At 38.8% G+C, this 22143-nt stretch overlaps 1 protein-coding gene across 1 annotated transcript in view; it reads left to right on the top strand.

Annotated features, from left to right (window-relative positions):
• The first annotated feature begins 7117 nt into the window (after positions 1-7117).
• Positions 7118-22143, top strand: part of SUGT1 (SGT1 homolog, MIS12 kinetochore complex assembly cochaperone) — a 40451-nt gene continuing 25425 nt past the window's right edge. The window contains exons 1-7 of the mRNA XM_032402908.1: positions 7118-8956; positions 9049-9106; positions 16265-16355; positions 17049-17118; positions 17754-17824; positions 20069-20122; positions 20511-20527. Of these exons, the coding sequence (XP_032258799.1) occupies positions 8919-8956; positions 9049-9106; positions 16265-16355; positions 17049-17118; positions 17754-17824; positions 20069-20122; positions 20511-20527 (399 nt within the window). The 5' untranslated portion in view covers positions 7118-8918. The remainder of the gene's footprint in view (positions 8957-9048; positions 9107-16264; positions 16356-17048; positions 17119-17753; positions 17825-20068; positions 20123-20510; positions 20528-22143) is intronic.

The raw sequence follows: 22143 nt of genomic DNA, 5'->3' as shown, positions 1-22143 counted from the left end.
CTTTAATCTGTCTTTGTCAGTTTGATTTTTAGGCTCAGCGAAGGACCCTAAGAGGGTCATGGAAAAGTTCTTTCTCCTCCAGAATTCTCTCTAGCCATGCATCCCCTAACATAATCTGATTGTACTGAACTGAACAGGAGCATAGCGCTCATTCGGTACCTGGCCTTGCACATCAAATCATTGATTCAACGTGTATTTATTAAGGAAGGATCTGTGATGTTACTGTCACGGTCCTTAACCTAAAAACCTGATGCTTTCCTCATTTTCCATTCATTCTTTAACCCTCTGTAGTATTGCATTTGCTCTCACTATTACCCTGAAATTACTGTTGCAAAGGTCACTAACTAGTAATTAATTTCCATATTGCCAAATTTCTATCCTTCCTTATCTTCCTTGACCTTTCTAGTATTTAACCTTTTATAACTCACTCTTAAATTCTCTCTTGCTTTCACTTTTGTGCCCAGCTTGTTCCTATTCTCCTCTGGCCATTATAATAATTTCTTAGTATTGCTCCAAAGACTTTTGCAAAGGTTGGAGTTCCCCACGTTTTATCCAATGATCACTGTTCTTTTTTTTCTTTTCCTTCCTTTTTTTTTTTTTTAAAGATTTTATTTATTTATTTGACAGAGACACACAGCTAGAGAGGGAACACAAGCAGGGGGAGTGGGAGAGGGAGAAGCAGGCTTCCCACTGAGCAGGGAGCCCGATAGGGGACTCGATCCCAGGACCCTGGGATCATGACCTGAACCGAAGGCAGACACTTAACGACGGAGCCACCCAGGCGCCCTGATCTCTGTTCTTTTCATTGTCCTCATCTTGTGCCCCTCCAGTCTGTTCTCCCCAATGCAACAGGAGTGCCAGTTTAATTATGTCAAACCCTTCAGTGTCGAGCCCTTCCTTACCGTCCTCAGACAGAGTTGATGTCCTGCATGGTCTTACCCCTTCTTGGTCCCACCAGCCTTCTCTTCAAATTTTACTCTCCAAATTGTAACTGTCAGTAAAGATTGGGTTGCTTTCAGTTGCATGAAACAGACAAAAGCCCAATTCAAAATCATTAAATAGTACAAAACAAGAAGTCTGGAGTTAGGTTTCCACGTTAGTTAATTCAGGAACTCAGGGGTGATAGTGAGCAACCAGATTTCTTCCCTCTCTGCTTTCCCATCCTCAGGATTTTGGTTACTTTCTAGAATGGCTTCTGCCATAGTTGCAAGTTCCTTCTGTGTTTCTGTTTATCAGTAAGAAGACCTTTCCCAGAACACCCTGAGCAGCCATCTCTTCAGAGCTTATTGGCTAGATTGGTCATATACCCCTTCCTAAACAAACTGCTGGCCAAGGAAGTAGGATTACCATAAATGACTTAGTTGTGTGTTAGGGAGATGGACAGCCAAACAAAATTAGGGCTCCATAGCAAGAAATAAGGGAGGAATGATGCAGTTTACTATCACCCATACACATCCTCCTTCCTTTACATACACTTTCAAAAGTGCTCATGCCTACATAAAACTTCATTCCCAAAGAGAGATCAGCCAAAGTCTCATCCAGTTACTTGATCCAGTTTCATGACTAGGATGTTTGGGATGATGTGCAGACCTCTTTTTCAGATCAGCTGTGCTCCCTGGTTTCTTGTCCTCCTCAGCCACATCTAGTATGAGCGCTCAGAAAAAGATTTTTTCCAGGGTTCCCCAGCTTTAGAATGCATTTCTTGATGGTGTAAGTTTGATGCCCTGTCCCAGGGTCACCATATTCCCATCTAGAAGAGTTGTGTCCTCAGTGCCTTCCATCCTGCCTCTTAGACATAGCTGGCCAGTTACACAAACCAGGGTCAGTTGGGGATCATTCCACTTCCAAATACCAAACTGTCTGTCAGTTTGAGTTCTTGGTCATTAGCAACAGAAATGAATTCTGGTTTTTAGCATAAAAGAAGTTCTATTAGAAGAATATTGCATAGCTCATAGAATAGACACAAGGACTAGAGAATCGAGATCCATCTGAGTCATATAGCTAGGAACAAACTGCACAACTATTCTAGCAGGGAAGTTGTACACTGTTGTCAAGGACTGAACACCGAGCTTTGTATTACTGTCTCTACTGCCTTAGGAATTGGATCTTGATAGGAGTGCTGCTGCCTCGAGAGAGAATTAACCAGGGTACTTCCTTGATTCATTGTGTCAACTAGCTACCAATTTCTGTGAAGGGCAGAGCCTAGGTCAAGTGTCCAGCCAGGACGTGAACTCCAAGGGATGTTGAGAAAGCAAAAGTTTAGCTTCTCAACTAGTTTGGCATTTTCAGCTTCTATAGAGGAGGCTGCCTCAGTGGGCATTAAGACTCAAGGAAACATAAGGGGTCTGAGATTCTGAGCTGCCCAAAAGAATGACCTGTCTTCTGTGAGGGAAAATCCAGATTTTGTGGAGCATGAATTTACACAATTTGGTGGTTGGGTGGGTGAAGGGGACGTAGTTAGGAAAAAACAAAACCCCTGCATTTGCTGTCACTCTGCACAGTTTATCTCATTCTTTTTTAAAAAAATATTTATTTTAAGTAATCTCTACACCCAATGTGGGGCTCAAATTCATGATCCTGAGATCAAGAGTCACATGCTCTTCCGACTGAGCTAGCCAGGTGCCCCCAGTTTATCTCATTCTATTTGGCTAACGTCTACCTGTTCTTTGAACCTCAGCTTAGACATTACTTCCTCTTGAGAGCTTTCTCTGAGCTCTTAGAAGCTTCCCACTGCTGTCATAGAGCCTTTTAATTTCTCCCATTTGGGCACATACAACACAACAATAATAATTGCCGGCTGATAGGTGTGATTCCAACACTATATAAGAGCCAAACTTGTAGTAATTTTAGTACTTTCAGGTCCTAGTGTAATATTTATAACTGTACATACTAGATATTTATTAAATACCTGACTAACTACATTTTCTCCTTGCCCGTTTTCACACTAGTTTTCTCATGTTGCTAACTACCATCTGTATGCTGATGACTCTCAAATCTTATCTATGGAGCCAAACTTGCCTTAAAAATAGCTTTATGGAGCTGTAATTGACATACAATAAACTGCACATGTTTAAAGAGTATAAACTCATCATCACAATAATCAAATAGTGAACCTTCCCAGGTTTGGTGAACATTACCCTAAAAGTTACCTTGTGCCTCTTTGTAACTACTCCCTTCTTGCTGTTGCTCCTTGCTATTCTTGGCCTATTCCACCCCCTAGTTGACCACTGATCTGCCTTCTGTCACTATAGATTATATTAGTTGGCATTTTCTAGGATTTTTATAAATGGAATCATAGAGTATATACTATTTTTTGTCTGGCTTCTTTTACTTAGTGTAATTATTTTGAAATTTATCCATGTTGTGGTGTGCATCAATTTATCATTCCTTTTTTTTTTTTTTAAGATTTATTTGAGAGAGAGAGAGAACCTGAGTGGAAGGGGCGGAGGGAGAGGGAGAGAGAATCTCAAGCAGACTCCATGCTGAGTGCAGAGCCTGATGTGGGGCTTAATCTCAGGACCCTGAGATCATGACCTGAGCCGAAACCAAGAGTCAGACGCTCAACCAAGCATGCCACCCAGGCACCCCAGTTTATCATTCCTTTTATTACTTATATTTCATTGCATAGATATACTACAGCTTGTTTATCTACTCACCTGTGGATGGACATTTGGGTTGTTTCTATTTTCAGCTATTACCATTAAAGCTGCTATGAATATGCCTGTACAAATCTTTATATGGACATGCATTTTCTTATCTCTTTGGTAATACCTAGGAGTGGTCTGTCTGGGTCATATGACGGTTGTGCCATTTTACATTCCCACCAGCAGAGTATGAGTTTTTCAGTTGCTCTACATCCTAACATTTTAGCCATTTTTTAAAAAAAGATTTTATTTTAGAGAGAGTGAACGAGAGAGAGAGAGAGCACGAGCGGGGTGGAGGGGCAGGGGGAGAGAGAGAAGCAGACTCCCCACTGAGCAGGGAGCCCGACGTAGGGCTTGATCCCAGGAACCTGGAATCATGACCACAGCCAAAAGCAGACCCTTAACCAACTGAGCCACCTAGGTGCCCCTAACATTTTAGCCATTTTAATGTGTTGTGGTATCTCATTGTGGTTTAATTTACATCTCTCTAAGGACACTGATTCTGAACATCTTTTGATGTGTTTATGTGACATCCACATATCTTCTTTGATGAAATGATTGTTAAAATTTTTTGCCTGTTAAAAATTCTGTTGTTTTTTTATTACTGGGTTTTGAGAACTCTTTATATATTCTGGATGCAAGCTCTTTATCAGCAATATGATTCCCAACTATTTTTAAAGTGCGGAAACCTTTTAATTTTGGTAAAGTCCAATTTATCAATTTCCTCTTAAGGAACATGCTTTTAGTGTCATATCTAAGAAATCTTTGCCTAATCCAAGGTCACTAAGATTTTCTTCCTTCTAGAGTTTTAAAGTTTTTTTTTTTTTTTAGGATTTTAGAGAGAGCGCACACGTGAGTGGGGGTAGGGGCAGAGGAAGAGGGAGAGAATCACAAGCAGACTCCCTGCTGAGTGCAGAGCCTGGCACAGGGCTTGAGTTCACAACGCCAAGATCCATGACCCGAGCAGAAACCGAGAGTTGGATGCTCAACTGACTGAGCCACTGAGGCGTCCCTAGAAATTTTAAACTTTGAAGTTTTACATTTAGGTCCATGATCCATTTTGAATTAATTTTTTTTAAGATTTAGTTATTTATTAGAGAGAGAGCACACGCATACGCAAGCACGAGTGGAGGGAGGAGCAGAGGGAGAGGGAGCAGCAGACTCCCCAATGTGCAGGGAGGCTGACGCTGGGCTCCATCCCAGGACCCCAGGATTATGACCTAAGCCCAAGGCAGACATTTAATGGACTGAGCCACCCAGGCACCCCAAGTATCCTTTCAACTATCTACCCTGAATTACCTTTGGACCTTTGTTGAAAATTAGTTGTCTATGTATGTACAGGTGTATTTATGGACTCTATTCTGTTCTATCAATTTGTCTATCTTTGTGCCAGTACACAAGGTTGATGTGCTGAAATTAGGTAGTGTTAGCTCTCCAAATTTATTTTTCAAAGTTGATTTGACTATTCTAACTCTGCATTTCCATTTGAATTTGCAGACTCAGTATGTCAACTTCTGAAACAGAAAAAGCCTTTGGGGTTTTGATTGGGATCATGTTGAATCTATAGATCAACTTTGGAAGAACTGACATTTTAACAATATTGAGTCTCCATAGATGCCTCACCATTTGTTTAAGTGTTCTTTAATTTCTCTCAGCAAACTTTCATAATTCTCAATATATACTTTTTGCACATTCTTTCTCAGATTTATTTTTTAGTATTTAATATTTTTGATGCAATTGTAAATGTCATAAATTTGAAATTGTTGATTTTAAATCTTTCCCTATTTATTGAGGCATGAAAGGCACAAATCTTATGTGTATAACTCAATAAAATTTTGCATCTGAATATATTGATGTAACTGCCACCTAAATCAAGACGTGTGGCATTTCCTGCATCCAAGAAGTTTCCCTCACAGCTCTTCCCAACTAGATCACTTTCTGGTATCCCTCAAAATAGTTTTTATCTTCATATAAATGGAACCAATCAGGATGTACCTTGTCTGGCTTCTTTAACTCAACATTATGTATGTGAGGTTCATACATACTGTTGTGTGTATTGGTAGTTCATTCTTAAATCATTGCTCTATAGTTTTTTCCTCCTATCAAAGGACATTTCCAGTTTTTCCTACTGTGAATAATGCTGTAATCAATATTCTTGTACACAAACATAAGTACTCTTTTCTCTTGGGGATATGCCCAATGGTAGAATTATTGGATAATAGGGTATATATGGGACTAGCTTTAGTAGATACGGTCAAAAAATTTTCTAGGGGTGCCTGGCTGGCTCAGTCAGTGAAGCATGTGACTCTTGATCTTCGGGTTTTAAGTTCAAGCCCCACCTTGGCTGTAGAGATTACTTAAAAAAAAATCTTAGAAAGTTTTCTAAGGTAATTCCACCAATTTATACTCCTACTAGGGATATACATAAGTTATAGGTGCTCCACTTTGCCAAGGCTTGGTATTGGAATTCCTTTTAAACAATTCTGGTGAGTGTTTAGGACTGAAGCATGATTTTAATGTCCCTAATATAGCTATTGATGTAGAACTTCTTTTCATATGCATATTGGCCATTTAAATAACATTTGAAGATCAACCAAAGTAACTGACTTAACATATTAAAGAAAAAATAGATATGAACATTTCAACAAAGGCAAAAAAAGCTTTTGCTATTGAATGCTCTCCCCTCTGATGTTATAGCTAAGAAGCCCATTATCACTATTCTAGTCAACACTAAATGAGACATACTAGCCAGAAAAAGACCAAGAAAAATAAATAAAAGGTATAATCATTGCACACGACATTAAACCATCTTTATTAACAGATGACAAAATTGTAATCATAGAAATTCTAAAAGAAACTACAAGGTATTAGAAATAAGAGAACTTGGTAAGAAAGCTGAATATAAGGTCAATATGTAGAAATCAATACTGTTTCTATATATCAGCAACAAAGAAGTAGAATATAAGACTTTTTAAATGTTACTTAAAATAGTACTAAAAAGCCAAATACCCAAGTATAAGTCTAATGAAAGATACGTGAAACCACTACACTGCAATTTACAAAACACTGCTGAAGGAAATTAAAGACCATTTAAATAAATGGAAGGTGTATGAATGATACTTATGGGTTGGAGAACTCAATATTAAGATGCCAGTTTTCCCCAAACAGATCCATAGAGCCAATAAAGTCCAAATAAAATTCCAGCAGTTTTTTTTTTTTAAGTTGACAAGCTTATTCTAAAATTTATAAATTAATGGAAATAAATTTTATAAGATGTCTAAAATAATGGAAATTACAAAGGACTTAGAATAGCTAAGGCAACCTTGAACAGTTCTAGGACTTCAAGACTTATTATAAAGCTACATTAATTATGACAGTGTGGTACTGGTACAAGGTTAGACAAACAGACCAATGGAATGAGAACCTGGAAACAGGCCCACCTATATATGGTCATCCACTTTACAACAAAGGTGCCTGAAAAATATGATGGGGGAAATGACAAACGATAGTCTTTTTAATAAATAGGGCTGGGTCAACTGGATATCCATATGGGGGGAAATGAACCTTGATCCCTTTCACAAAAAATTGAGATAAATCCTAGACCTAGATGTCAAAGTTAAATTAATAAAGCATCTAGAAGAAAACACAAAGAATATCTTCATGGCCTTGGAGTTGATGAAGCCTTATTAATAGGACACAAAAAGCACTGAACATGAAAGATCAGCAAACCCAGCGAGTTTTACCTCACGTATTTCTGTTAACCTTCTGTCCATCCCTACAATCACTGACCTACTTAAGAGTCACTTTGGCTTGTAACACTCTCCCAACACAGTCTCCCAACAACTGCTCTTTTCCCTTTAATCGTTGTTCCATAGCACAGACACAATAATATACTTTCAAAAATGCAAATTTGACTGTTACCGCCTTTTTAAATTAGAAATTCTGTAATGGGCTAGCACCGGTACGAGAATCACAACCAAGCTTCTCCGAAGACCACAGGCTAGCCCTTTATGACCTGGCATTTCACCTACCTCTCCAGTGAGCGTCTAACTTGAATTCTGGCTCCACCAATTTTAGAACTCACATTATTGTTTTTCTAATACACGTCCTAGGCTATCCAAATTGTGTTTTTCATTTCCTTCATCCACTAATTTAGCTTTTGAAGCTGAGGCTCAGGTATCACACCTTTGAGGAATCCGTCCTTATTCCTTATATAGGGTCATTCCCCTTTCACTTCAGCATGCAAAACAATTAGTTTAAATTTCTGGAGGGCATATTAACAACTTTGAATCCCAGGTAGTTTAGATTTTGGATGCAGTAGACACTCAAGTCCATTTACTTGTTAATCTCTACTGACTGAGAAACTCACTCCCACTCCCTCCTCCTTGGAACTTGCTGGAAGCTTCTATCTGGTCTTCATATGTCAAAGAGCGGTGAGGGAGAATAGGACCGACTACGTTGGAAAAGTAAAACAGTACTGACACAACCTCGGGCCACCTTCCTCCCTTTGGTGCCTTCGGATGTAACAGGTTTTCTTCTCAATCGGAGAAGCCAAATACGAAAAAGGCCTGGGGCTGCGGAGTTGTGGGTAATGGACTAGTACAACCGCACCGGAACCAAAGGGCTTCCTTCACTCTAGCATCTGCAAAGCAGAACGATTTCCGGCGAGTCCTTGTCCGTTAGGATTCCCGGCGCAGAGATCACGGGATCTACGCGCAAGCCGAAACTATGCTCCCGGAAAAGAACACGTATAGGCGAATGACGTCACGGGTCTCGAAAGGCTTGGCTACCTCCGGTAGCCATGATGAGAACTGTGGTGAACGGTGATGAAAATGGAGCCCGACGTGCCTTGTTATTAATAGACGTCCAAACTCTCCCAAACGCCCCATGTTCCTGTGGAATAACAGTATGCTACAAAAGTGCTTTGGAGCTACTACCGCTGAAGGTTCTATTGGGGTGCGGAGGCGTAGTGGAAGACAGGGCAAGCGTGAATAGCCGACGCCTCCGTAACCATGGCTGCGAGGGGCGGGGACTGAGAGTGCCGGTCACGGGACTGGGGCCGGCGGGGAGACTCAGTCCTCCACGGTCCCAGCCGGCCCTGCGCACGCTTTTCGTCTCCCCTCCCCCGCCCCGCGACACGCTGCGTGGCTGCTCGTTGGCTACTTAGGACGGAAGCTCGGTTGGTGCTTCTCCAGAAGTTTCCCCGTTGGGCGGCGGCGGTGTAGCTCATAACCTCGGAGGAAGCTGCTCTAACAGCAACAGCGATTTTTAGGGATGGCGGCAGCTGCAGCAGAACCTGCAACAGCCCAGAAGTGCGTGTTTTCATTCTTGCTATTTATTTTTATCTCCCCCTCGCACCTACCCCCCACTTGGTTAGTGAGCATGTCGTTGTTTTCCCTGGCAGGTTTTTCCGGAGCTTCTCAGATGCTCTGATCGAGGAGGACCCCCAGGCGGCGTTAGAGGTGAGAGAACCAATCTCAGCTTCCTCCACTTTTCTTGGGGGAACGCGGCCACGACGGGTCCCGGCGGACCCCGACTCTTCCCAGCTCTGCCTTCCTGGGACCGGCGTTGCTGTTTTTATGATGTATCGGCCCTAATACTGACAGCTTCCGTCTCTCCTTGGTTCCACAGTGGCCCAGTTACTCCAAACCCGTGTTCTTGCCCCCTCCCACTCCTGCACCGTTACTGCATCCTCTTAGCTCCTTGGGAGTACTTGATCTATTCTGGGGGGTGTAGTTGACATTCATAGTTGGCCCGGAAGGAATTTTTTTTTTTTTTTTAATAGTATGTGTGACTAGAAGAAAAAGTGAAATCTAGGCTTGATGATGTTTGTTAATTAACTCGGTTTTTGCCATTCTTACATACCAGATGTTGTGCTAAGTGCAGACTGCTGAACAAAAACCTTTTCCCGTATGTCTTTGAATATTTTCAGAAGTCCTGTTACTGTTCATTATTCATTCATTTATTTATCAAAACTATTTGCAGTTGCTTTATGCAAGACACTGATTGCTATGGAGTAAAGTCTTGTTTATGTATTTAACTGACTTACAAGGCCCTTTGTGTGAAGTGAAAGACTATAAAGCCAAAAAGAAAAGTCAAAAGAGCAAGAATTAAATAATTTAAAATAATAAAGAGAGCCCAAGTTAAGGATACATGATGCAGTTGGTTGCAAAATTTAAGCAGGGGTTTTTTGCTTTGAAGCAGGAGGGAAGAAGGAAACCAAACCCTGTTGGGTTGTTATAATGTAATATAGGTAAGGTTAGCAATTTGAGGCAAGAGAAGTTTTTTGCTAGCTAGGACCTTAAAAGAAATTTGCCACGTGGGTAGTAGAGTCTCTCTGAAGGAGTGATACTTGAGGAGAGACCTGAGGGAGTGAGCTCTGTGGAAAGAACATTCTGGGCAGGAAAAGAGCCATTGCAAAGATCCTGAGGTAGGAATGAGGTTGGCTTGTACAGGGAGCAGCAAAAAGGCCCATTTAACTAGAGTGGGATGATGGAGGAATAAGTGATGAGGAGGTGGGAAGGAAACCAGGGGCTAGGTCCTGTAGGGCTTTTTAAGTTGGAGTATGTTTTTTTGGATCTAGATATGAAGGCCCTCAAATAAAATGGTTGGTTGGTCATTTGTGCTATGATGTTTCCTAATGAGGCTTCTGGGATCAGTATTAGAATAGTATTACAGGAGGCATTGAGCATCTTTCTTCACAATTCATTATGTCATCTAGACAGCTATTAATTTCAGAATCTACATTTGTTATGGTCCTCTTAGCCCCAGTGCCACTTTTGGAAATCCAGTTTATATGAGTTGCTTTTAAAGGAAATTATTGTAATGAATTTTGTTGTCCCTTTCCATCCCTTTGATGTATGCTATATTATAAATCTTAAGTCTGCAACTACTGAAGTTGTAGTTTTATATATGTATAGCCCCCAGATCAAGATAGAGAACACTTTCATCCTCACAATTCCCTCATGCTGCTTCTCAGCCAATAATTCTGCTTACCCTCCGGGTAACTCCCATTCGTATCTCTGTCAGCATCAGTTTTGCTTGTTCTTGTACTTCCTATAAACAGAATAATGCAGTAGTTACCCAGTTGAGTTTGGTACTCTCATGTGAGATATGTCCATGTTGTGTGAAGTGGTATTTTTTCATTGATGTATAGTATTTCATTGTATAAAAATAGAGCACAGTTCTAACAATGGACTTTGGCTTATCTCCAGTTATTAGCTAGTATGAATAAAGCCACTGTGAATTTTTTTGTATGGGTATTTTGGTGAACACATGCACTCCTTTTTTGAGGGGTGTACATACCTAGGAATGAAATTGCATAGAATAGGCATGTGGTTAGCTTTAAAACCTTGATTCTTAAAGTGTGGCTTTTGAACCAGCAGCATCAGCACCACCTGCGAATTTATTAGAAATGCAAATAGTTGGACTCCATCTGAGATTATTCGAAGCCCTTACAGCTCATATGGTGTAGTACTTACCCTTCCATTTTACAGAAGAAAACTGAGACCCAAAGAAATCGAAATGATCTGTCATAGAGGTGTATATAGCCAATTAGAGGCAGAATGGGACCTTCAGGACACAAGTGTCCAGACTCTTAGTCTAGTGCTGTAGAAAAGTAATTCTCAAAAGTATCATCCTGAGACCAGCTGCAGCAGCATCGCCTGAGAACTTGTTAGAAATGCAAATTCTCAGGACCCACCACCTACTTGAATCAGAAACTGGGAGTGGGGATAATGATCATGATAAGAACCAGCTGTGTTAAGAGACAGTGTTTTTCATTTTTAATTAATTAATTATTTATTTGAGAGAAACAGAGCGGAGGGGAGAGGGAGAATCTTAAGCAGGCTCCATGCTCAGCACGGAGCTTGATGTGGGGCTAGATCCCACGACCCCCAGGATCATGATCTGAGCCAAAATCAAGAGTTGGATACTTAACTGACTGGTCCCCCCAGGCTCCCCGAGAAAGTGTTCTTTTTAAAGCTTGAAGTGACCTCACAGTTGACCCTTGAACAACCTGGGTTTGAACTGCATTGGCCCACTTATATATGGACATTTTCTAATATGTGCAGTACTGTAAATGTGTTTTTCTTACGAATTCCTAATTTTTTTTCTCTAGCTTTATTGTAAGAATATAGTATATAGTACCTATACCTATAGCATACAAAATATGTTCTAGTTGACTGTTTATGTTATCGGTAAGGCTTCCGGTCAATAGAAGGCTGTTAAGTTTCTGGGGAGTCAAAAGTTACACTTGGATTGGGTTTTTGACTGGGAGGGTCAGTGCCCCTAACACAATGTCATTGTTCAAGAGTCAACTAGTCATTTTGAAATTGAGGACACTTGATGATACATCACTTAAAATGTTACAAGACCATCCAGTTAGGATTAAAGGGGAAATGTTTGTATCAAGCTGATGCACATTTTTCATTCATTCATTATATAATAGTACATATTAGTGGTGAATTTTGTACTGAGAGCCAGGGATCTAAAGATGAAAAGACTGCATTGAGGAAGTTTGCAGTCTAGTGGAGAGACAGACAAGTCAACAGATTATTAAAATATAAGGTAAATATTCTAATGGAGTGGTGTATGAAGTACACTAAGAACACAGCAGAGTAGAGGCTAACCAGGGTAGTCAGAAAAACCTTACAGAGGATGTCTCATTTCACTAGGTAGAGAAGACGTGTGAATTACGAGAATCTTTTGAGGCCCAGTATGAATAGTGGTTAAGCGCATAGGCTCTGGGGGTACCTGGCTGGCTCATTCGGTAGAACATGAAACTCTTGATCTTGGGATTGTGAGTTTGAGCCCCATGTTGAGGGTAGAGTTTACTTCAAAACAAAAAACAAAAAACAAAAAAAAAACCCTCAGGCTCTGGAATCAGAGTGCTTGGGTCCCGTCGTTTCATAATAACTCTGTAACCTCAGGAAAATTCCTGATGTCACTGGGGATCCGATTTCCTATCTGTGAAGTGAGACTAAGTAGGACCTATTTGAAAGGGCTATAATGAAGATAAGTAATGTAAGGTACAAGATGAGGCCCTTGAGGGTAGGCATCTTGCAGCTTCTTTGCTCTCTAGGTTCTAGCCACACTTTTTTTTTTAAGATTTTATTTATTTATTTGAGACAGAAGGGTGCACGCGCGAGCACAAACAGGATGAGGGGCAGAGGGAGAAGCAGACTACCCACTGAGCAGAGTCTGATCCAGGACTTGATCCCAGGACCCCAGGATCATGACCTGAGCTGAAGGCAGAGGCCTGACCAACTAAGCTACCCAGGTGCCCCAGTGCTGTCTTTTTTTTTTTTTTTTTTTTTAAATGTCACTTGAAATGTATCAAGCTCAGTCCTTGTGGAGGGCCTATGGACTTGCAATTCCTTTTGCTTAAAATGTACTCTCTTGTACTATCTCATTTTGCTTGGAGATGCTCATCATTTGAGATTTCAGCTGACATGTCACCTCAGAGAAACTTACTTTCTTGGACCACCCTATCTAAATTGAGCCCCATTGTAAGCTAACAAGGTGGCAGGGGTTTTGTGTGTCTTTTTTACCACATTCTCCATGTAGTGCCTGCGATGTGGTAGGCACTCAGATGTGTTATGTGAAATGACTCCTACCATAATTCTTATAACAACTGAGGTGGGTATTTGTATTTTACTCAAAAGGAAGCTGAGACCAAAGAGGTTCACTTGCTCAGGGTTATATAGTTGAGAAGTGACAAGTCTCTGGGTTCAAGGCATCAGGTCTTCCTCTGGAGGAGGGGGTAGGTCTAGGGATGTATAATATAATTAAAGGTTTGATAGCTGACTTTGAAGTAGCTGACCATTAATAGCTTTGTTCAGAGCATTGAGAACAGAGAGAGTTAGCATAAATGCAGTGTTACCTGTTCTGCATGGTTACATGGTAAGGGTATACGAGTGGCTGCGCTCCAAACAAGCTTTAGCAGTGCTAGGTAGTTTAGGAAGGGAGAACGGTTGGTACTCTTGTTTATTATCTGTGATTGGGAATTAGCTGTGGCTAGAAGAAAATGTGAAGTGGAATCAAACTGAGATACCCAGAGCTACATGCCTTCAGCAGTTAGATCAGTCTGAGCAGTTTGCTTTTGCTTTTAACCTTAACAAGAAGTTAACTTATTGACTAGCATTTTTAAAAAACCTAAAACTTTAAAGATTTGGAAATTCATTTTCTGAGATCTAAGTTTTAAACAATTTCAGTGCGTTAAAAAGGAGTTTTTCCCCGATTTGGATTATCAAGGTACTTCCTTCACCATTATCTTGGTAAAGATTTCAATGTAATTATATTTCATAGTTCATTGAGTTTCTTTATTTTTGAGAACTGTAAGTTGCTTGACTATAAACTAACTCATTTTATGTGAGTCTGCATTAAATAATGGCCTTTTGCCCCTTTAATTCAAATGTTGGCACTGAAGTCCTTGCCTTTGAGATACCTCTCTCTAGTCTCTTTGCTCTAGCATCGGGCAACTGTTGTCACAGAAACAGTAGAACTCTCAAAACATGCCACAAGTCTGATGTTGTTAATACAACCCAAATCATTGTTTTAATTTCACTTTTTCTGGTTTTATTATAGTGTATATTGTTTATTCAAAATAAACTGGTTATTGTGTTTTATGACTTATATTTGTGTGTCATAGTGTTCAGTTTGTGTTCTGTTTTTTGGTAACTTTTCAAAATAATAGCCCAATAAGTGAATTGCTTAGTTTATTTAACTGAGTGACATAAATGGTTCTCCTTAACCAACAGTTGGTTTGTGTTTTTAAAGGTCATTTGTAAGTTGGTTGTTTGAAAATCAGTTTTACTTGATTCCATTTTATTTATCTTTGTACCCCCAGTGTCTGGCCTGTCTTTGTTACATAATATATGTTTAAAAATACTTATAAATTGATGAACCAGATCCTAGTATAATTTATAGTAGCTTTTTGACTCATACCTGTTTTCTTGCTGAGGAGAGGCTAGAAATTTGGTTTGAAGATGTATTTGAGTAGATAGGTAAGAAGCTATCAGAGGTTTTCAAAATTGTTGAAAGTTTAAGTACAAGATGGTATCATTTAACTTAGGAATTTCAAAGTGTTAGGAAACATATTAATACAAATGTCATTGGTATGTGAAAGATACTTGGATTAAAGAGAGGTTACCAAGAGGCAGTGTGGTTTGGTGTTCAAAAAGCAGATTTGGAGTCAGACCTGGATTTGACAGTCTTGTCACTAACTATAAGGTGATGGGATGGATCTTCTGAGCACATGTGGGGAAGAGCTTTCTGGTGAGAGGGAGCAGCAGGTACAGAGTCCTAAGGTGTTTGAAGAACAGCAAGGAGGCCATTGTGGCTAGAGTAGAGGAGCAAGAGGAAGAGTAGTAAGAGATGAGGTCAGAGAGCTAGCAGAGGGTTGTATCAGGGAGGGCCTTGAAGGTCACTGGAAGAACTTGGGCTTTTGCTTGGAGTCAGCTGCAAAGACGTCAGCTGCAAAGACGTTGGAGAGTTTTATGCCCATTGACATAAACAAGATCTGATTTTCAGTATTGCTTGGATCAGGATGATAGAGGTGAAGAAGGTAAAAAGCGGTTTGGATTTTAGGCATATTGCGTTTTAGGTAAATGATTACCAAGTATAGTATAATTTGATTTTGGGGAATCACGCTACTAAGAGCAAAATCAGTGACGTGTTGTTATTGAAGTAATTTTACTTTTTTTTTTTTAAGATTTTATTTATTTATTAGAGCAAGAGAGCACAAGCAAGGGGAACAGTAGAGGGAGAGGGAGAAGCAGGCTTCCCGCCTAGCAGGGAGCCCTGTGTGGGGCTCAGTCCCAGGACCCTGGGCCAAAGGCAGATGCTTAACCATCTGAGCCACCCACCCAGGCGCCCCTGAAGTAATTTTACCTTTTAAGAAAACTACCAAATCCCTAGAATGTGTGAGCACTAGGTAGAGAATCAAAGCATTCCTATTTGCCTACATTTATTCTTGGCCTCACTGATTGTGCTGTCATTTCTTGCATCATTACTGTTCCAGCTACCACTTACATACTGTGACTGCGCAGGGTGACAAAGTTTTAATCTCATATTGATGGTAGCTATCTATGAGGTACTGTATCTGGGCTTTCAACGGAATGCGGTAATTTCTTAGGGTTGTCTGCTATTGACAGATGATGGGGGAGGGCCAGATAAGCTTCATTGTGTCTTTATTGATTCTGTTAACCTTCCTGAGCTCTAGATTCAACTTCCAGGTTTTTTGTTTGTTTTTATTGGATGGTTTCATATTTTCTAGGCATCTCAAATCTTCGAGTCTTCTCCAAATTAGAGGGAGAAAATCTTTGATGGTCAATGTATATAAATTCTTCAGAATAAATGAGGTGATAGTAATTACCATTTAGAGTTTCTACTATAGGCCAGGAACTGTGCTAAGATACTACATTAGATTGTGGATTTTGGGGGAGAGACTGGAGAAGGGGTGATATTGATCCTCTTGCAAAGGAAAGCTCCAAGCTTATTCTGTTATCTTTCCTCTAAATAGCTTATGATAATAGGTTATTTGATTAAAAATCATGTTTAATTAGAATTCAGTTGCTTTTAAAAACATTTATTGACATTCAACATGTTTGTATTTGTAGGAGCTGACTAAGGCTTTGGAACAGAAACCAGATGATGCTCAATATTATTGTCAAAGAGCTTATTGTCACATTCTTCTTGGGAATTACTGTGGTAACTTTTCTTACTAAATATATTATTTCTTATAAGTTATAAATTTTACCCAAGATACAGTGAATCAAATATAGTAGATATTATCTTTGAAGATTTTTAAATTGGTCTTTCACGCAAGGTGTGAAGTAGCTGAAACATGACAAATATGTTGAGCAACACCCATACAAATGTTCTGGGTGTCTCTTCTTCCTTCAGTGGGTGGAGAATTTATATAGATTTCATTTGTAGTTATTGGATATACTAACAAAAAATAGCATCACATTTATTGTTTTACAGACTATTTAAATGAAATGCTCTTGTTTGTAATTTTTGTATATTGTGTAACTTTTAAATTATTCTGGGTAGAGAATCTAGGTAGGGAAAACTAAATATCTTGAGTCAAATTACATAAATGATGTTAATGAGAAAATTAGATGAACTTTGTGACAAAGCTTTATACATTGACTGAATAGCTTTAAAAAGAAAGCTAAATATTAGGCTAATAAGGTATGAGAGTGATTTTTTTTGGATTATATCTTGGATTAGTTTTTCCTAATTTAAAAGCATTTGTCCATTGCATCAACTTGAAAGCTTAAAAATGTAGGGCTGATTCAAATTTTGTATGTAACTTGTTAGGATCCATAAATTACTGACTAAACCCTCCCCCTTTTCTTTTCTTTCTTTCTTTCTTTTTTTTTTTTTTTTTGTATGTAGATGCTGTTGCTGATGCAAAGAAATCTCTTGAACTTAATCCAAATAATTCCACTGCTATGCTGAGAAAAGGGTATGCAATAACTACTCTTCTAATTGGGTCTGGACTATAGATAATAGGTGTTTAGTTCGTTGAATGAATTTTAAGTTTTATGTAAATAGTAAATTCTGTATTTATACATTTTATAGCTGAGGTAGGATTCAATTTTAAATATAATTTTATACTTCTGTTGTAGTGTGTTTTAAAATAGTGATGGTTGAAGTAATTACAAGGAAAAGAAGAAACTGATGGATTTCAAATCCCTTTTTCGTTCATTGTTTGGAATTTATTGTATTTAACCAGGCTGGACAGGCTACATTTAATGCTGTGAAAGCCCTGTGTCTGTGTACGTTACATCCCAGCTTGTTTCTGTTGATAAGTGTAATTTTATTCTTAAGAAACTTCTTTGGTTTCTTAGCATAACTATATTTTGGTATAAGTATACACAGTTAAATCAAGAAATTCCTTTTGAAATGAGTTCCAAAATTGGGTTTTAATGAGAATTGTATTTAATGTTACAGTATATTAGAAAATCTCTGGGCTTATTAACATATATTTAAAATAAATTATTTTTTTACCAATAGAGAGTACTAGGATATTTAATTTAGAAATCCTTTTTTGCATGATCTCATGTGTGTGTGGTATTTGTTTTTAATATGCTCATGCAGGATATGTGAATACCATGAAAAAAACTATGCTGCTGCTTTAGAAACTTTTATAGGAGGACAGAAATTAGATAGTAAGTATTGGAATTGTATGTTAATAAACTAATCCATTATTTCTGTGTTTTTTTTTTTAAAGCAATCTTTTTTTTAAAGATTTTATTTATTTATTTGACAGAGAGAAGCACAGTGAGAGAGGGAACACAAGCAGGGGGAGTGGGAGAGGGAGAAGCAGGCTTCCCGCTGAGCAGGGAGCCCAATCCGGGGCTCGATCCCAGGACCCCGGGATCATGACCTGAGCCGAAGGTCTGACGCCTAACGACTGAGCCACCCAGGCACCCTCTAATGTAGAGTTTTATCACAGTTCTCTAAAGCAGTGGTTCCTAAGTAGGGATGATATTGCTTCCTGGGGGACATTTAGCAATGTCTGAAGAGATTTTTGATTATCATGACTGGTGAATGGGGGATGTGCTATGGATACCTAGTGAGTAGAGGCCAGGGATACTGCTAAACATCCTACATTGCACAGAATTGTCCCCCACAACAGAGAAGTAGCTGGTCCAAAATAGCAGTAGTGCTGAGGTTGGGATATCCCTGCTCTAAAGTATTGCATGAGTATGTTTTTATATTTTAAAAATTTACTCTTGTATTGCTTTGAATATTTGCTCTTCTGCTGTATACCTGCTTGAGAGAGGACAGTGGGTCCAACTTTGCAATTGGAACCTACAAATTAGGAAGGAGTAGTGAGTGGTACATGAATAATTTGGCTATTTAGTAAGCAAGCCAGCATATCTGCGCTTTTAGCAGATTCTAAAGAGTCCAATTATCCTGTACCTTGACACATACTTGAAAACCCGGAAGAGACATAAATCATTCCATGTTGTAGATTTCTAAGCCCTATTCCTTATTTCTTTTAGAGCAATAGAAAGTTCATCACCTAAATTGTTTCATTTATTAATATCTTACTGCCATTGATTTTTATCTCAGGATTATTTCAGAGTCCGCCTCAAATGAAGGTGTCTGTTTTTTGGTAAAATTGCTTTTAAGGATATTTTAATTTAAAAACAAATTTGTCTTTTAATTCTAAGGAAAATTTATGTTAAACTGTTAGGGTTCCCTTATTAACAGGGTAAAAATTTACAACTCAGAATATTACCTTTTTTTCCTTTGGTATGGTAGGAAGCTTGGTTTTATTTACTGATATTCAAATCTAGGATTTTGATATAATTATTACCCCCACTAGAATGAGTGTGTGTGTATATGTGCCTAGGTATTAAGGCCTATACAGTTTGAATTTTATTTATAAATCAGTGTACTAGAAAATTCCATTTTAAGAAATTTTTATTTTTCAGAATAATCTTGCCTGCAATTTGAGTTTGCAAACTTTTATTTAGAGTACTTTTAATAATTTTTTTTAAAGATTTTATTTATTTATTTGACAGAGACACAGTGAGAGAGGGAACACAAGCAGGGGGAGTGGGAGAGGGAGAAACAGGTTTCCCACTGAGCAGGGAGCTGGATGCAGGGCTCAATCCCAGAACCCTGGGATCATGATCTGAGCCGAAGGCAGGCGCTTAACGACTGAGTCACCCAAACCCCCCACATTGGATTAGACCCCGTACTGTTTGGATTATCATTGTCCTGAGTCTTTAGAAATTAATAATTTGCTCATGTACATGTTTACATTGCTATCTCTAAATATATAGTTCACCATCTGTAGTCTCTTGGCTGCTGTGGAATCTGGAGATAAACAGAACTGCGCAAAGTACAGAGGTGTTTTTTGGTGTTGGTAGGAATGGCATGGTAACAGGAAAAGCTACTGAGAGAAGAGTAGATAGAAAAAGTGGGTAGCTGCATTAGAGAACAAATCTGGGGTCAGAAGAAGCTTCTAGACCTTGGTCTAGCTGTCTGGTACCAGGCTTCTATCCCACACTAACTGATAGTGTGTTGGGTATCTAATTCAGGTCTGATTTTGTTGTGTGAGAGGAAGCTCCTTCAACAGGAGAGAAGTGAGGGGAAGTGTAGATTATTTGTATCTGGGAACCAGTAAGGTTGACTGTGGCTAAAACCATGTTTTTTTTTTAATTAAAATTCTTCAGGATGAATGTCTAAATGTTAAAAGTATTCGTGTACTTATAGCTGTAGCATTATGGTTACTATAAATCCTGTTAGGACAAGTATTTTTGTTTAATTTACTGCTGAATCCCCATTGCCTAAAACACTGTTTGGAACATAGTAGGTATTCAGTAAGTATTTGTTGAATGAATATGTTAGATGGTGCTGGTGAGTGAGTGATGTTACAGTCAGTTTGTTTTTTCTAGGTACAGATCCTGATTTCACTGTCTGGATTAAAAGGTGTCAAGAGGCCCAGAATGGTAAGTATATAGGTTTCTCATGTCTTTCACTTTACAAAGAAATAAATTTTTGACATTTTTGGATTTAAACAAATGTGTTTTTAACTTTATAACTTTATAAATCATAAATTTAAATAGTGTATGTTCCCTTAGATAGGGATTTCCAAGGTTTTGTTATGTTGAAAGGGAGATTTGGATGGATTTGTTTTGCAGTTGTGTTACCGGTAAGAAATTACTAAAAGTCTACAGTGACTCTAGGATGCAAAATTAAACCACTTTTTAAAATTTGAAATGTATGGAAAATTGGCTTATGTAATCAATCAGTATGTTTGTGCTATAGAAGTCATGTATGTGACTGCCTGTAAATGTATTGTTAAATGGAAATGTTTTCTTTTTATGTTTTTAATAGGATCACAATCTGAGGTGGTAAGTACAAGATTTTTATTCATGTTCTTACTTAATTATAATTTTGCCATATATTTGAGACAGGACTCCGAATGACCTTTTTTTACTTAGATCTTAAGCAATTCCATGTAAATACTTTTCCTCTAGCAACTGCAATAATACCGTTTTTGGTAAAATAGATACAGAGGTTTATAGTCATGAAAATTATTGGGCTTGTTTCATGTGTGATCAAGTTGATTTGGCATATTTTAGTATGGTCAGGGTGGTTATTTTTTGTCTTTTCCTTGCTGAAAAGTCATCACATGTAGGATAAACAGCTGCTGCCTAGAAAGCACTTTCAGAGTTTATTGTGGTGTATTGAGAACACAAAAGTTAAGTAAAATTTGGAAATGTTTATCTGTCTAATTCAGTTTCACATTTATTGTTTTGGATATGAAGATTTCCAAGTCTTTTTTTTAATTTTTATTTAAAAAAAAATTTTTTTTTTTTAAGATTTTATTTATTTGACAGAGAGAGACACAGCGAGAGAGGGAACACAAGCAGGGGGAGTGGGAGAGGGAGAAGCAGGCTTCCCGCAGAGCAGGGAGCCCGATGCGGGGCTCGATCCCAGGACCCTGAGATCATGACCTGAGCCGAAGGCAGACACTTAACGACTGAGCCACCCAGGCGCCCCCCAAGTCTTTTCAGTTACTAAAATTTATGGTGGAGTTGAAAGTTAATTTTTTTTTTCTAACCACTTAGGTTTATATATAACACACATAGTTACATTATGGCTAGTGGTTTTTAGCAGCGATAATCAGCAGTTTAGTCAGTAAATAAAATGACGAGTCAGGAGATGTGTGTGTAGTCTTAATTCTGTTGACGGTTACTTAACCCACTTGGGTCTCTTCATGTCTGAAGGAAGATTTACATTTTCTGTCTTCCAGAATTACATTGTGACATTGAGAAAGTCTTTTATTCTCTGGGCTTTTTTCATGTGTAAACTGGGCCTAATAGAGCTAATCTCCTTCAGATTGTGAGCATCAGGTCAGATATGTGTATATGTAGTGATTGGAGTTTGGAACATCACCAAAATTGAGCCCTGTCTGGTTATTCCTGTACCTCAAAGGCTTGTCCATATTCCTAAGGGTGATGGATGAGGGAAGTATTAAAAGTTGGCTTCTTTCGAGGCACCTGGGTGGCTAAGTTAAGTGTCCGACTCTCGATTTAGGCTCAGGTGATGATATCAGCGTCGTGAAATTCAGTCCCCTGTTGGGCTCTGCACGTAGCATGCAGTCTGCTTGTCCCTCTCCCTCTACTCCTCCCCCTGCTCACTCTCGCTAGCTTTCTCAAAATAAATAAAAATCTTTAAATAAATAGAAGTTGGCTTTCTTCACCTGCTGGTATTTTTGTTTAGGTCTTAACAGTATCGTATTTGGGATTGGAACTTGTCCTGAAAACAACAAAATAGCATTTGGATTATACTTTGGTAACACAAACAGCTGTTTAGCCACAGTGCATTTTGTCACTGCTGTGGTTCACACTAGTTTAATCTTTGTACCAAGGTGAACAGGAATAATATGTTCTAGTCATTATCTCTACTTGGTATCACCTAGATTCAGGTATTTCTAAATAGTTAACACTGGAGAGTAATTCTG

The sequence above is a fragment of the Phoca vitulina genome, unplaced genomic scaffold (assembly GCF_004348235.1).
Source record: "Phoca vitulina isolate PV1807 unplaced genomic scaffold, GSC_HSeal_1.0 scaffold5, whole genome shotgun sequence".
NCBI lineage: Eukaryota > Metazoa > Chordata > Mammalia > Carnivora > Phocidae > Phoca > Phoca vitulina.
This window is presented reverse-complemented; position numbering and strand designations above follow the sequence as displayed.